Source organism: Pangasianodon hypophthalmus, chromosome 7 (assembly GCF_027358585.1).
Source record: "Pangasianodon hypophthalmus isolate fPanHyp1 chromosome 7, fPanHyp1.pri, whole genome shotgun sequence".
NCBI classification, from domain to species: Eukaryota; Metazoa; Chordata; class Actinopteri; order Siluriformes; family Pangasiidae; genus Pangasianodon; species Pangasianodon hypophthalmus.
The window spans coordinates 25,280,936-25,298,733 of record NC_069716.1 but is presented as its reverse complement, the minus strand read 5'-3'; the positions used below and the strand labels follow the sequence as shown (position 1 = coordinate 25,298,733).

Genomic DNA, 17,798 nt, shown 5'->3' with positions numbered 1-17,798 from the left:
AATAACATTTTTATTGTTAGTCTTAGATTATGTCGAGCATCAGCATGCAAGTCCCTGTATATCCATGCTGTTACTATAGAAACAACAACGTATTAGATCGAGTTTTAACATATTAATGTAAACCTGTGATTTGCCTTGCAGCAAAGTACTGTCAGAGCTGCTGTTATAGAAAATGACTCAACATCTTCTGACCAATCAGATTTGAGAATTCAGCAGCAGGATATATTAATGTAGTAGAATTTTGAATCATTTATCAAGTATGGCCAAATTTACATTCATTTGGGTAGGTTAGATTAGAGATAATGTAGGCTCAGATAGTCTGAAACACACACATAGTAGATCAGCGATGTCACTGCAGGACATTTGATTGACAGCTGACCTCCTGCTGTTTAGAAGAGCTTCGGCGTAAATGACCTTTCCCCTCTCACTACTCTCCTTTGTCATTTCAGCTCCACTTTGCCTGCTGTTTGCTGAATTATTTAGCATCTGTTCAATAACATGCTAATATTTTTCCTTCCAAAGTGTCTTCATTTTTATACTTTTTTGTAATACTTTCTCTTTTTTCCTTCAGGTTACAGAAAGCAAAACACACAGCAGTTCTACATGAAAAGAGCTCCAGTGCATCAGCCTAGGCTGCTATCAAACCACCATGATATCATATAATGCAGTTAGAGAATATGTTTATCTGAAATAAGATTTTCACATTTGGTACACGGTGTAGAACAGTATGGTATTGAGAAAGCTGTGAGGTTTCACTACATGCTTGTTTGAAAGCTTCTAAACTCCAGAAATGCAAGAAAAGGAAAGAAAATGAACGAATCCATGTCACTCATTACATCGTTGTGCAGTGATATCAGTTTGTACTGATTAATTAGCCTTCATTTCAAAGGTTTAGAAATGTAGTGAATACAAAAGTACAAGAAAGAAAGAAAGAAAAGTTGGATTGGATGTGGAAATGATGGGGCGCTGTCTCTCCCTAGTGGCCGCTCTCTGCTGTATCATACAGTAACAACAACATAAATGATAACAGAATATACAATATTATAAATAATGATATAAAAAACACAAATATTTAAAATGCAATAGAATGGTGAAGTGAGTAGTGTTGCCACCTGTCTGTGTAGACTTTCACATTTCTGATTTCTCTGATTTCGAAATGTGGACGCTGGTGCCATGTCAGGCTCATGACACAGCATTTGTGGAGATTTCCTAAGATCCCTGGACCTCAGTCTCCTAGAAAACATGAAGAATTATTTGGAACAGCAAGTGACAAAACAAACATACTCTAGCTGAACCCAGTCAATGGAAGTGAGAGATAAAATCGACAGGAACTGAATCAAGACACTGGTTGAATCAATACCTGACACGATTAGCATCCATGGAAGCCCCTAGGATGAGATTCACTACAAGTTAGATTTATCACATTGTCCTTTGGTTGGTTTAGACTCCATTGGTTTTGTAAACAAAACCCTGCTGGTGTTTGCTCGCACAACCGGGCTATGAGTAGCCTAGCATCCTGACGCTATTTGATGAGAATCTCTCAAGAATTTTATTTAGTTCTCGGATTAATATCAGCTAAAATTGTGTCCGTTGAAAGACAGGAAGTGCTATTCAACTACGCTAAAACTTCCAAATGATGTAACTCTAGAAGATCTTTATGGCTTTGCGTCCTGTCAGTGGCTAAGTGGTGGCCTAGTCTGTAATGACCAGACATATAAACACATCTCATAGAAATCTGAGCGTTGATACTAGAGAGAAATTAAAGGCGTGCAGCTATCTTGATGCTATAACTTTGTGGTGTGTAGGCACATTCGAGACATAATGTAAAGTACGATTACAACATCGAGGACGTCGTCGTGGCAGCGAAAGACGAGGCGCTGCCTAAACAGATGCCATGAACTCATTTGTAAGCTGAAGAAAGTTTAGTAGTAGTGTCCATTATCGGCAACTCCCCCTCTTTAGGTGAGCTGTGTAAGTTTGTTAAAGCGATATACACCGATCAGCCATGACATTAAAACCACCTAATGTTGTGTAGGTCCCCCTTGTGTCGCCAAAACAGCTCTGACCTGTCGAGGCATTGTAGGTGCTTTTGGCGGTGGACAGGGGTCGGCATGGGCACTCTGACCGGTCTGCAGCGACGCAGCCCCATACACAGCAAGCTCTGACACCTCTCTATCATAACCAGATTAACTTTTTAAGCTATTTGTGCTACAGTAGCTCTTCTGTGAGATCAGACCAGACGAGCCTTCGCTCCCCACGTGCATCAATGAGCCCTGGGCGTCCATGATCCTGTCGCCGCTTCACTGGTTGTACTTCCTTGGACCACTTTTGGTAGGTACTAACCACTGCATACTGGGAACACCCCACAAGACCTGCCACTTTGAAGATGCTCTGATCCAGTCGTCTAGCCATCACAATTTGGCCCTTGTCAAAGTCACTCAGATCCTTACGCTTTCCCATTTTTCCTACTTACAACACATCAACTTTGAGAACTGACTGTTCACTTGCTGCCTAATATATCCCACCCTTGACAGATGCCATTGTAACGAGATAATCAATGTTATTCACTTGTCAGTTGTTTTAATGTTATGGCTGATTGGTGTATATTAGGAATGTTAGCTAACTAGCAAGCAATGCCTGTTAAATTCCTAGTTAGCAAGCCCGTTTCACTGATATTTAGCTACTTACCTGAGATGATTGCAGAAATGTAGCTCTTTGGATCAATTATCCTCCTTAATTGCCTGCAGGCACAACCGTCTTCTGTTGGCTGGGATAGGTGAACTATTCGAGAGTACGCACTAAAAACGAAGGTGTTTATGAACTCTTTTCTGATTCTGACCAAACAGCACAAGATGACGTTTTTGAAAACAAATTCTTCATCTTGAAAATCACTATAGACTTCCACTATGGTTTGACAGGGTGACGTGTCTCACTCAGGGGTCTATTTAATATAATTTATTGTGTTTATGTTATTAGTAATTGTTCAGTGTTGTAATATATTTTGAATTATATTTTAGACACTACTTTTATGTAGTAGTTATCAAAAAAAAATAAAAATCATGTCTGAAAACATCTGGGTCAACATCATATCCCAACCTTGTTGGGTCATCCATATTGTATTCAGCGCTGGGTTTCTGAAATGACCCACATTGGGTTATTTTTAACCCAGCAACGTTTAGAGTGTGGGTTCTGCTCTGGATCAGTTTTGACTGGCATGTGTTGAATGAATTATAGGATCAGATGTGGGAAATATTAAATCTGTGAAAAAACTGCTGTGAAGAAAATGCTTATATTACTCATATTAGGATCAGCTGAGATAAAGGTAAAGGAGTGTCTTTACACTTACACTTACACTACATTATGAGGAATGCTGGGATTCCCACCATGACATACTTTTAAGCAGACTCCTACAAGCTATTGTGCAGTTATAAGAGAATTTTTTTTTTTTTTTTTTTTTTTTTAAAAAGGTGAAACGGTACAATTATGACTAGGCAAATACCTGTGAAAAACATGGAATTAAGAGTTGTCTTTTCTTAAAGGTTGTTAAAGGTTGGGGAATTACACCATTAAATCTTAAATGCTAATCTTAGGGGTAATTAAGAGCAAGTTTTAGATCAATTATATTTGCAACATGCTCACTGTGTCATGACCTACACACTCACAAGTGCTAAATAATTACACGTACCTGTTTGCATGGCAATGAACAGAATAAACTTAGCAAAATAAAAACAGTACAAGATCACACTGATTTGTCCGGAAAACCTGTTGGAAAATTCATAAGAAGCTGAAATAAAATTAGTAAAAAGATGTACATGCTGTGGGCTGTGGTGTTTTTGCTGTCTTTGTGGTTCACAACGTTTTATATTTTAGTCATCCTTTAGTCATTTTTGATCAAGCAACACTGATTGTACAGATTAATAATGCAGTGTTTCACTAGATGGCAGTATTTCTGCATCAGACTCACCTCAGTAACCTTTTGTGTTATACACAATAAAACAATTTCTAGTGTCGAAGGAGTGTTGCACCAAGACGTAAGCTCAGTAGCTTTGTGAATTTTCTGAGAGACAAAACAACAAACGTTATGGGATTGTAGCACAACACAAACCAAATCCTATATAACGGAATTTAACGTTTAACAATCATTAGCTAAACAAAGCTAATGTTAGCTAGGCTATGTCACTGAGTAGCTGTTTTCTCATTGCTTCTTTTCTTGCACTTTCTCTGCACCACTTTCCCTTTTCTTGCCATTGTTGTACGATCCAATCAGCGAATCAAAGATTTTCCAACAGCAATCAGTAAGCATGAAATACACTCCTGTGCTTTTATTTTACTCACACACACTTCCAGTAGTTTAACTCGAAGGCTTCAGGACAGCAGAACATCGCTCATCACTGATTAGTCAAAGTGCTCTTTACAGACGACTCAGCGTGATTAGATACATCCGATCCCTCAGTTCTATCCTCCACAATTTATTCAACACTTTGAACACAGTCCTGTTCAAGCTGAACACCTCTTCATTTCTTCATTTTCTGCACAAAGCCTGCTGTTTCCTCACACTAATTTACCGCCTGACCCCCAATCTCACTAAACCACTTTCAGAGAGAGTCAAGCCTGAAATTGGAAATTCTTGATGCAGGAATATCACTCCTAGCTGATAATTACATCACTTCGGAAATTTCGTTTTAGTCCATTTTTTTCCGGAATAAACTTTTTTTTTCTTTTTTTTTTTTTTAAATCAGAATGATTCCCACTTATGTTCTTACTTCTACAAACTTTTAGGGCTATGAGTCGATCCCAAAAAGATCCTTGATTCCAAAAAATGATTCCTCGACTCCAGCCATTTGGGAATCAAGATTCCCAGAAGCTTTGGACTCGATTCCGCACAGCGATGGAATTGAAGAAGCCTGATATAGACCAAGTATCACTTTATGTGGTTAATTACTATATAGCTGAAACTCCGATATGTGCTAAGATCTATCTCCTGAGATGTTAACTGACTGATGGTAGCATGTCTTTTTCTCTTTTGAAAACAGGTTATGCTAGACTGAATATATATACGCACACATTATATATATATATATATATATATATATATATATATATATATATATATATTTAAGGGTATAGAACTCCAGTCTTTACTCAAATTCAAGAATAAAAAATAAAATACAGTTAGCAAATCACTGGTCCTGTGTTCAGTTTCAAACACATAACAGTAGCAATATATCTTGATATACAGCACATACCAGTTCTAAGCCATTCCATGTGCTTAATTATTGTTGCACTGACTTAGTTTTTGGAATTGAAAATCGAGAAAATGATTGTGTGGAATCGACACTATCATTTCCCATCACTTCAAAGCAGAATCAGACTCGACTCCAAAATTTCTGGTATCAAACAGCCTTACTAACTGTGAAAGCAGACAGAGCATTTATATGTGACATTTACACCACAGTGTTGTACAATTCCTGAATCTGGGAATCTGTGTCCAGGGTCAGTGCTTTGTACTTTAAAGAGAAAAGTAAAAAGAGAGGTTGGTGAGGGATCAACTGTTTATAGCAGATTTAAATGTAACTATAAATGGATAAAAGATTATGATGTATTATCATTAATTGATTTAAAAAAGGATATTGTTGGGAAATTGCTATAGTGTAAGAGGAATAAAACTTTGGAATGTGCTGTTTTAGGAAAATAGTCAGCATCAGGATAGTAAAAATTCCTGTTGTTGATTATTTTCCTGTAACAGCATGTTCCCAAGTGTTTTATTGCTTACATAATACACTTTTAGAAAAAAAAAAACAGTCTGCTTTGTGTGGTTCTTTGTGTGGGTATGGATTATTAGCTTAGCTTTTTTTTTTTTTTTTTTTTTTCAGAATTTTTGCATATCACTCAGAACTCATATTAATAACAGGTAGTAGTTAGTATGTAAACATAGTTAAGATTTAAAATTGTTCTGCATCATTAGCATTGCACATTACTGTATGTGTGATTCAGAATATTTCATATAGCTCACTTTCATTTCAAAATAGTCCACTTCCAGTCCAGTCTTTGCTACATTTTAGCATTTTTAATAACCAAACTAAGCAAAACTTTAATTTTAAATACTCCAAAATAAGAAAATATATGTATAGACATATAGATATGAGTGAATTAGGATCTAAAGGTTGACCAGTTAAATCCTTAAATACAAAGATGTAGGTCCTTGGTGAAATATTTGTTAATATTTTTCCAGGTATAATTGCCCTTGTGTACTTTTATGTTTTGTTTTGTGGTGTTAATAGTAATTAAAATATAAAAAAATATATCTGGATAATCAAAAATCTTTGAGTAGCAGTGTACTTATACATGTAATGCTGAAAAAAACCAGTGTTGATTTAGATAACTGTAGGTTTGAAGGTTGGAGCAGCACATTCTGAATGTAATATGTGATATTTTCAGAAATATGATTTTAGAAAACCAGCCATGTTGTTATTGTTTCAGAAACAACATTTCTAATGAAAACACGAAATATAACAAGTATAATAACCAAAGTTGCCTGAGCATCAGGAGGAAATCCAGATCTATTTATTTTTATCCAATTATACCTGTATAAGTGAAAGAATATTTTTTTCTTCGAAGCATAACTTCCTAGCACATAATCATTCTTTACCATAAATAAATAAATAAATAGTAGCATTATTATCACCTTAATTACAATCTGTATCAAATACAAAACATAGAGATTAAATAATATAAAAGAGTGTAAGATGTGATACAATATTAAATCCTATTTAAAAAAGTAGCGTATTCCTTTATCTTTTGAATAATATTCCCTCTGTTTATTATGTAGCAGGTAAAAAAATAATACACCTGTAAAAATGAATTTGTTCTCTTCACTTGACTAATGAAAAGAGCCATTATAAAATCATTACTCGATTGATTGATTGATTGTTATTGTGTAGTTTAATGTTGTGCTGCTTGCTGTGGGAATTAAGGAGGTGAGGATTAAATGGTTAAACCGTGTAACTTGAATAAAACTTGACTGAACATAAGAGAAAGAAAAATATATCTCCCCATCATTTCCTTGGAAAAATTGCTTTTTTTTCTAGGAGATATTATTTATTCAGAGTTTAAACTTGTTTAAAATAAACTTAGCTTCTCGAGTTATGAAAAATTGTTGTTGCTGTTTCCCACCACAAGGGGGAGCTGAACACTCAGAGTTGTCATGTCACTCACAGTATCAGGCAGTTAAGAATTTTATCCTGGTCAGGGTTGCACTAGATCCGGAGCCTATCCCGGGAATAGCGGGTGTGAGGCGAGAACACGCCACGAACGGGATGCCAGTTCATTGCAGGGAACGATGCACACACACACACATTCACACACATTTAATTTAACATACAATCAACCTACCAGCGTGTTTTTGGGAAAAGGGAGGAGAGCAGAAAACCTGGAGGAAACCCACACAGACAAATGGAAAAGATGCAAAATCACGCAGAGAGCAAGATGTGTAAAAATGTGTATTTTAAGATTCTGTGAATATGCAAATCACACACACGTGTTCACCCTTTCCTCTGTTAAACTGATGTAATAACAGCCTGTATTTGCATACTGGATCCAGATTGGCTCTTAGGTTTTATGATGTAATAACATTTCCCTGTCATGTGTTTAATGTTAGCTCGGATTTCCCGCTGAGATTTTCAGCGCATCCTTATGGCATAAGGTCTAATTATGTACTTAAAAAAAAAAGTTTGCACTACCAGAAATGTAAAAGTAAAAATATCTTTAAATATGTAAAGTGTATTAAAGGAAAACTTGGATCAACTTTAATCAACAGGCATAAGCTGTGTTTACACAATTCTACATTTTACCTAAAACTATACAGAACTTGAGAATTCTTCTACAATTATTCTCTGTTAAATTATGAATCGCTTGACATGCCAGCTTCACAAGCAACACAAGTGTAGGTACAGCAGCACCTACGCTTCACACCCTCATGCAAAAATCCAGATTCTTTGAATATGCAAATAAGAAAACGCCCCCTAACCCTGAAAACCCCACCCCCTCTACTGGTAAAATGACATAACATGGCATGTATTTCCATGCTGAAACATGATAGGTTCTCTTCAACTTCACTCCCCTTAAAAGGTTTAATAATAAAGATAGATTTTATAAGGTTTAAGATGACTAAAAACTGATATTCTGTACATTCTCTAGCAAATCTCATTTTATTCTGGAATACATATTTGAGGAATTTATAAGACAAGCAATACTCAATCTTCTTTTTATATAATTTATATTTTTTTTACAGTACATCGAAAAAGATGCAGCATTTACTGATTAACATGATACACATGATTATGTAAGTAAGAAACTTAAGAGTTCAGTGGTGCACAAAAGAAGGAGACACGTTTTAGCATCTTACAAACATTTGAGAGCAGTAAAAGTGTTCAACATAAAGACTGCCTCTTTCTGCCATTCTGTCTCTCTCTCTCTCTCTCTCTCACACACACACACACACACACACACTCAAGCAAAAAGGAGAGTAAGTGCTTGTATGGCAAAGTGCCACAATGACAAATCAAAACCAGACAACTGACATTTCATCTGAATGAAAATGTCACTGAACAAAGCCTGGTGCTTTAATTGCCCTCCAAAATGCCTCAAAGGGAAAAAAAAAAACTAATGGATCAACTGTAACTTTTCAATATCTGATTCTGTGATGCTCAGCATTATGTCATTGTTGGGTCTGGACTTCAAACCAAGTGCTTAAAATCCACAAATCAGAATCCCTCCATCAGCTCGATGACCTGAGCCAAGACTAGACTTGATTTATAAGCCAGAAAGATAGGAGGAGTGCCGAGGAATGTTTGCAGCTTCACATTTGGCTCGGATTGAAATTTTCATCTTTTCCAACAAATATTAGAGCACCTTCATTTATCTACATGTCATTTCAAATTATGATGAAATATTATGTCAAAAAATAATAAACTGTTGAAAATTTTAATTCCCTAAAATCTACTAAATGTAAGCTAGGAACTAGGACTCCTAACTGCACCAGCCCAGACACAAACGGTATTTCATAACAGTATGAAGTGTTACAGAATACTGAAGTGTGGAATACCGAAGTGTTACAGAATACTGAAGCATACAGAATACTGACGTGCATGAAATATTGAAATGTACAGAATACTGAAGCCTATGGAATACTAAAGCGTACGGAATACTGACACCTACGGAATACTGAAGTGTATAGAATACTGAAGCGTATAGAATACTGAAGTGTATAGAATACTGAAGTGTATAGAATACTAAAGCGTATAGAATACTGAAGTGTATAGAATACTGAAGCGTATAGAATACTAAAGCGTATAGAATACTGAAGCGTATAGAATACTGAAGCGTATAGAATACTGAAGCGTATAGAATACTAAAGCGTATAGAATACTGAAGCGTATAGAATACTGAAGTGTATAGAATACTAAAGCATATAGAATACTGAAGTGTATAGAATACTGAAGCGTATAGAATACTGAAGCGTATAGAATACTGAAGCGTATAGAATACTAAAGCGTATAGAATACTGAAGCGTATAGAATACTGAAGCGTATAGAATACTAAAGCGTATAGAATACTGAAGCGTATAGAATACTGAAGTGTATAGAATACTAAAGCGTATAGAATACTGAAGTGTATAGAATACTAAAGCGTATAGAATACTGAAGTGTATAGAATACTAAAGCGTATAGAATACTGAAGTGTATAGAATACTAAAGCGTATAGAATACTGAAGTGTATAGAATACTAAAGCGTATAGAATACTGAAGTGTATAGAATACTGAAGCGTATAGAATACTAAAGCGTATAGAATACTGAAGCGTATAGAATACTGAAGCGTATAGAATACTAAAGCGTATAGAATACTGAAGCGTATAGAATACTAAAGCGTATAGAATACTGAAGCGTATAGAATACTGAAGTGTATAGAATACTAAAGCGTATAGAATACTGAAGCGTATAGAATACTAAAGCGTATAGAATACTGAAGCGTATAGAATACTGAAGCGTATAGAATACTGAAGTGTATAGAATACTAAAGCGTATAGAATACTGAAGTGTATAGAATACTGAAGCGTATAGAATACTGAAGTGTATAGAATACTAAAGTGTATAGAATACTGAAGCGTATAGAATACTGAAGCGTATAGAATACTGAAGTGTATAGAATACTGAAGTGTATAGAATACTAAAGCATATAGAATACTGAAGTGTGTGGAATACTGAAGCGTATAGAATACTGAAGTGTATAGAATACTAAAGCATATAGAATACTGAAGTGTGTGGAATACTGAAGCGTATAGAATACTGAAGTGTGTGGAATACTGAAGCGTATAGAATACTAAAGCGTATAGAATACTGAAGCGTATAGAATACTGAAGTGTATAGAATACTAAAGCGTATAGAATACTGAAGTGTGTGGAATACTGAAGCGTATAGAATACTGAAGTGTGTGGAATACTGAAGTGTATAGAATACTAAAGCGTATAGAATACTGAAGCGTATAGAATACTGAAGTGTATAGAATACTAAAGCGTATAGAATACTGAAGTGTGTGGAATACTGAAGTGTATAGAATACTAAAGCGTATAGAATACTGAAGCGTATAGAATACTGAAGCGTATAGAATACTAAAGCGTATAGAATACTGAAGTGTATAGAATACTAAAGCGTATAGAATACTGAAGTGTATAGAATACTGAAGCGTATAGAATACTGAAGTGTATAGAATACTAAAGTGTATAGAATACTGAAGCGTATAGAATACTGAAGCGTATAGAATACTGAAGTGTATAGAATACTGAAGTGTATAGAATACTAAAGCATATAGAATACTGAAGTGTGTGGAATACTGAAGCGTATAGAATACTGAAGTGTATAGAATACTAAAGCATATAGAATACTGAAGTGTGTGGAATACTGAAGCGTATAGAATACTGAAGTGTGTGGAATACTGAAGCGTATAGAATACTAAAGCGTATAGAATACTGAAGCGTATAGAATACTGAAGTGTATAGAATACTAAAGCGTATAGAATACTGAAGTGTGTGGAATACTGAAGCGTATAGAATACTGAAGTGTGTGGAATACTGAAGTGTATAGAATACTGAAGCGTATAGAATACTGAAGCGTATAGAATACTGAAGTGTATAGAATACTAAAGCATATAGAATACTGAAGTGTGTGGAATACTGAAGCGTACAAAGTACTGAAGCATAAGGTATACTGAAGTGTATGAAATACTGGTGTGTGGAATACTGAAGTGTATGAAATATTGAAATGTACAGAATACTGAAGCATATGGAATACTGAAGTGTACGGAATACTGAAGTTTAGGGAATACTGAAATGTGTTGAATACTGACGTGCCTGGAATACCATGCTCTTACATCTTGCAGTTTTTAATGTTAACTTTATTAACAGTGTGTAACATGGAATTTCAGCTTGCTTTGATGATAATAATAGTCTCCAGTGCTCTTTCATAGCTTACATGTGTGTTTGTGTCCTTATCCATATATGCATGGCTTCCGAGTGCTGACAGCCTTCCTACGTTACAGCTTATGTTATAAAAAATAAAAGAATTACCTGGCTATTCGTTTTGTTTATAAGAATGGGAATTGAGCATCTGTAGCACTTGAGAGATTACCACAACATCCATTAGGAGCCAGTAGGATGATCCAGATGTGAGAGAACTTTTCCAAAGCTGTTCTTATAAAGTTTTAACTTTATCCAAACTGGAGGCCATACAGCAAAAAGCAGTTCCGGTTACTTTCCCGAAGGGTTTGAGGTATCCATTTTCAATCAGTCAGAAACTGAAGCATTTTGTGTCCTACACTGCTAACACATAACACACAGCGACAACAGAAAACACATGGGCTGTAGGAAATGCTAGTTCTCTACAAACTCGAGCTACGAGCAGTCAAATGCTACAAGCTCACAAATGAAAGATGACAGAGTAATGTATGTAACAGCAAAGGCTCATGGGTCATCAATTACCTTAAAAGGTAGCAGCATTGCACATCTAGATAGACATAAATCAGAGATAGAGCGCTGGTTCTGCATCGACGTTCGAGAGCGTCTGGAGGAGCATCGCGGAAAATCCTACTTTGTAAATGAAATCCAGGTGATGCGAGCTGTCTAGTCTTAGACTGAGATATCTGTAGCAGCTCTCGTCCATTCCGTCTGAAGACATTGGACCATGGACCATTGGAAATATTTAATCAGTTGCTGTGTGTGCTTGAACATGCAGTTAATTTTTTATATTTAGTCTTTGAAAAACTAAATACAAATTTAAGACATATATGAAAAACACAAGAAATGAAGTATTTAAGAAATTTTGTTGAAAAAAAAACTAAAGTAGTTTCTCATGTAGTTGAAGAACTACATGAAAAAGAAGTGAAGTCTGAAGAAATCGGCTTTTGTTTGCCTGCAGATCCACAAGGCCGAGCGATGAATCACTGCAGCTAGTGATCAAGCAAGTCTCCATCCGTCGCCATGGACACACAGGGTCACGACCCCCGACGTCTCGCTCCTTGAGCTGACAAATTTCCCACAATCAATAGCAGCTGTCAGGAGAACGCGAGAGGTCACGGTCGCTCGCGTCGACTGGGCAGATTAAATCCAGCCAATGATGGGTAATTAATGGACTTGATCAATCGGAGGTGATGCTAAACGCTGGCACTGTGACAAAAACACCCATAAACGTCTCCAACGACGGAAAAATCTTTAGGATTTTAAAAATGAGGTGACGCATGGAGCGAAATATACACAAATATTCGGGGCACAAAGAAAATTTAGAAATTTTTTTCCAACTGTTCCAAAATTCTAGTTCCACAACCCTAAAGATTAAGTTTACTGTAGCTCAGAATTAAAGGACAAATCCACCCCGAGTGGCTTGTATATTAATTTTTAAAATTGATACATGATCTTAAATGGTGTCCAATACTGATTTTGTAATGAAAAATGTATTTTTTTTTAGTTTAAGTTTCTTTTGACATGTTGATATATTTTTTCAGTGTTTAACAGCTTCCTGCATTACCCACAAAGCCATTCAACTTTCTACCTAAAGTGAGTGACGCAGCGGCGCTTTAGTCCTTCAGTCTGTCCGGCTCTTTCACCTTCTCACCGGTATCCTCTTCTCGAACAGAATCCAGAGCTTTTATGCTAATCCAAAGAAACCAAATAAACACATGTAAAAGCATGGGATGATTTTACTCCCAGTTTGCATGATGCTAAACTGGTAGCTATACGCTTTCCTTAGACATTTACAACATTATGCTTTGCAGCTCTTGTGCAAAACTACAGTAGCAAAATGTCACAATGTCTGTGATTTTGTTGAAAATTAAAACTGACAATCATGGGATAAAAATCTTGCAGTTTTTATTTGCATATAAAGTCAGCTAAATGACACGATGAATTAAGAAAAAGTCTCATGAACATAGAAACAAGGCATTTACAAATGGCACCAATGACATCATGGCAATATATATACTTTTTTTTTGTCCTGTCTGCGCGACGTACAACAAACACAACACGATCCACCAGGTGGAGATGAGAAAGTAAACCATAACCATAATAATAATAACCATGGGCTCAAAGCAGCTGCAAAGATTTTTTTTTTTCAGCTCCTTGTGGAAGCGACATTTACGTTTGGCTTGATTAAAAAAAAATATATGTACATTTTAGCGATCTTGTAGAACAGACCCTCTGAAGGTAAAGTCTCAGCTTAAAGAAATCACAAGCGAAGCAAGAACTAAAATACAAAAAACGCTATCAAAATTCCAACAGCACAAACCTGAACAGGTGCCAATATTATTATTATTATTATTATGTTTTTTTTTTAAATATCACAGCAATTGTCGAAACTTTTATGATAGTTTGATAGATTTTCACAATATTGTATATATTTTTATCCATCTGTCAGGGTAACGGATTTGACATTTTGTGAATTCTGGGACACTGCAATGCTGCCTTCCTAGATTTCAGGTGGCTTGAAAATGCCGCCTACCCAGGCAGCTTTGTCAGAAATAGAATATGGCAGGAGTGAAAAAGGAAAAAAAAATTGAAACGGAGATATAACCGATTTTCAGCAAGTACCTCGTGAAACCTCAGCCATTTTTTTTTTCTGAATATTACAGTCGAAATAAAATGTCTCGGGTTGGAGAATAGTTTGATGAAATGATTTCGATCGAACCAATAAATATAACCACAAAGCATCCTGGGAACTACGAGACTCAAAGTCGAGCAACTTAAATCCTCAAATCAAGGTCTTACACCTCAGCTCAAAAAAAAAAAAAAAAAAAAAAAAAAAACCAGACTGAAATTTTGTTCTGTAATACACTCCTGCTGTGAAAAAGTATTGCTGAGCCTCATATGGTACCTTATAATGCACTTTAGATACAGACTAAAACAAATTTAACAAGGCAACCAATACAAATGAAGCATAAATATGAATTCACCATTTTTTCTTCTTTTTTTTCTCCAGCAAATCATTATTTAAATGGTATGATCTTATTTTTTAAAAATATTACATATCCATGCATTCATTTTTTTTTTAAATACAAGCAGTACAAAAGACCATTACTTTAAAGATAAGAAGAGTTGGAGAGTAGAAAAAAAAGGGAAGGGAATTAGGGGGAATTTCACGAGCTTCCTGGGTTGGGAAGGTCGAATACGATGGGGGGATTGGTGGGCTGGAAACTGACTGTACACGTAGACGAGTTGATGAATGTTGTATATCCGTCTGTCATTAGGCCATAACCTGTATGATGAGAGACAGAACAACAGAAAGGTCCAAGTATGTTAAGGTCTAGATGTCACATATGAGGTGTTATACATATCTGGACCAAATCACAGAATACTAGATATTTACATTACTATTTAATCTTGTTTTTTTAAGCAAAAGATGAGTGTATCGCCTCTGGTGTTTGTTTTTGGCGCGCTGTTAGATATGAAGCTTGTGACACCATGAAAGGCCATCACAATTAGACTTTATTTATTTATTCATTCATTACTTTTGTAACTTTATCCTGGCCACGGTTTAAATTATTTATCTTTTTTTCTTTTTATACCACGCCACGACTGACTTCTCCAATCTGATTGGTCAGAAGGTGTGCATTATTTTTGTATAACAGTACCTCCGCCTGTAACATGGATAATAGGTTTATATCAATGTGCTCGTTTTAATATGTTCTTGTTTCTATAGTAACAGCTCATACACAGGGCCTGGTCTAAGATTAATAATAAACAGATTTTTAAAAAAAAGTGCTGTTTAACATCATTAATGTGGTGACTTTTTTCTTACGAGACGTTTATGGAACGTTTATGGAACGTTTATGGAACGAGTGTCAGAGCTTTGTAACAGTCACGGTGCTTTGTAAAGATTCCCAGCGTGGAAATTGTTCAGGACAGAGGAGCTTATGCTTTCTGGTTTCTTGTTAAAATGACATTCTGTGGTTTTTGAGCGAGAGAGAGAAAAGGAGATGCAGGTGAAGGAACGACTGTTTACGGTTGCTATAACGTAAGTGATTAATGGAACGTTCCATAACATTCAATCTATCTACAAACTGTTAAAAAGCATGATGCGTCTTTCTTTAATAAGTGAAAAACTGTAATCATTGGCTTTGTGTTATATCTAAGCGGAATAACACACTTTGGACTGTATTGTTATAGGAAAATAATACACTTCTGAGTGGAATATTTGAGGAAATCAGACCAGTTCATTGGGAAATACTGAGGGTGGACACACACAAAAATAACAGTGGTACTAGAGTGCTACTACCAGGAAACTGTGTACAGTGTAAAGTGTGAATGTTGGGTGTCACCTTCATGGATCCCGCCGTAGACATGCAGTTTGGGCCGGACCCGTCTCTGTACCGTGTTGAGTAACTCCACACAGCCCACTCTCTGGAGCTCCTTAGGCACCCAGTCTCGGAACCCTGAAGCCACCAGCACAGAGATAATAAAAACCCCATACACTCTGATATAACCCGGCCCAGTTTGTCCAACGTACAGTATCTGAGCTGAGTGATATGACCGATACGATACGTTACACCACGTGTCTGAGCCGATCACGTGTATCCTCCGTGCTCCTGGAGCAGTGACACCGTGTGCTTTCATAACAATGAGATTTACGTTAATTTACAGCTGCAAAGGAACAGCTAATCATTTAGATATTAGCGCATTATATCAGAGAATTATCTACTTGCTGATTTTTTTTTACATTTCTTTTCACTTTTAAATGGTTTCAGTGCAAATCAAAGTGAATGTCAATTGAATATAAATACGGCACTAAGGTTTTGTTGGTACATCATGTCTAATTGCAATACTCAAAAGGAAGTCTTTTTTTTTTTTTTTTAAAAAAAAAAAAACAAAACAAAAAAACAGAAAAACAAAAGCACTTTCTTTTATGAGAACTAGCCAAATGTCTCCAAGGTCAGAATCGTCATGTATTCTTTTCATTATGGGGCCATTCAGTCCTCCCAGAGGGCTAAACATATGCACACACACACACACACACACACACACACACACACACACACACACACAAGCATGACAATAACCATCACCATGACCTGATGACCTTACCCCTTACCATAATCCTACACATGCAACATTAACCCTAATCTTTAACCCCCCACTAATCATAAACCAAGAACCCAAATCATTTAATGTTTATACACAGGGTCTGTGCAGGTATATAGGTAAGGGTTTAATGTGTTTAAAAAAAAAAAAAAAAAAAAAAAAAAAAGAAAGAAATTAAATACATTCATATGTAAAAAAAAAAATAAATAAATAAAAAAAAAAACTCAAGGCAGTTCAACACATGAAGCCTGTAATTAAATTAAGACTTCAGAAAGAAATTCTCTCAGATTTTTTTTTTTTAGGTTTAATAAAAAAATACAAGTACATACTCTCTCTCTCTCACACACACACACACACACACACACACACACACACACACACACACACACACACACAGATTAGATAAATGCAGTAGACTTTACCCAAAGGAGGCCCGTGAGTCATGAGGATGTCGATGTCCTCAGGGATCTGGTTCCACTTGTCCAGCAGAGACTGACCACGAGGCAAGTTAAAACCCCATCCATTAAACCAGGGCGTCCTGGGAAAACACACACACACACACACACACACACACACACACACACACACCCCCAAGTACATCAGTCTTTTTCTATACTAGAGCTGTGCAACACCAGGGCCGTAGCTGAAAACCCAAAAGAAAATGTTATATATAATGTGTTTGCGCTATCAGATATCAAGGCCACTGCCACTGTCTGATGGAGCAGAGGTTATCTCCCGAGCAGCGACCCTGGAGCAGAGGTCACAGTCAGAGGCGGCCGATTGATCACGCTGTCAGCGCTGCTGAGCTGGAGCTTGTTAATGCGAGTTTTTATTTGCCCTGGGGAACGGCGCCACCGACAGGCCGCACTAACACGGCTAACCCAGTCCAGACCCGGGCTGATCGAGGCCAGACGACGCTGACAGGCTGTTTGGATGAGGTCGGGGTGGGGGGAAAAGGTCAGGGTCCCGTGCTGGGAAGTAATGCTGAGTGACGGATGAAGATAAATATAAAGACGAGGCAGGAATAAGCGGGGCTTTTAGTGCACGGCCTGCCACATCCAGCGTTAATGTTAACTCTGAAAGCCAGAGTTCAAAGACCAGAAAACTACTGACTTCTAAAACTCGACTGTCTGTACACACAACACACCTTCATACACTGTGTACACTGTGTTAAACACA

The 17,798-nt window shown here is 36.5% G+C and overlaps 1 protein-coding gene across 1 annotated transcript in view; it reads right to left on the bottom strand.

Moving 5' to 3' along the window:
- Window positions 1–13,393: 13,393 nt before the first annotated feature.
- The window catches only part of mpped2 (metallophosphoesterase domain containing 2b), a 35,316-nt gene continuing 30,911 nt past the window's right edge, over window positions 13,394–17,798 (bottom strand). Inside the window, exons 5-7 of the mRNA XM_034306219.2 lie at window positions 17,042–17,157; window positions 15,860–15,973; window positions 13,394–14,796 (exon numbers count right to left, since the gene is read on the bottom strand). Of these exons, the coding sequence (XP_034162110.1) occupies window positions 14,678–14,796; window positions 15,860–15,973; window positions 17,042–17,157 (349 nt within the window). The 3' untranslated portion in view covers window positions 13,394–14,677. The remainder of the gene's footprint in view (window positions 14,797–15,859; window positions 15,974–17,041; window positions 17,158–17,798) is intronic.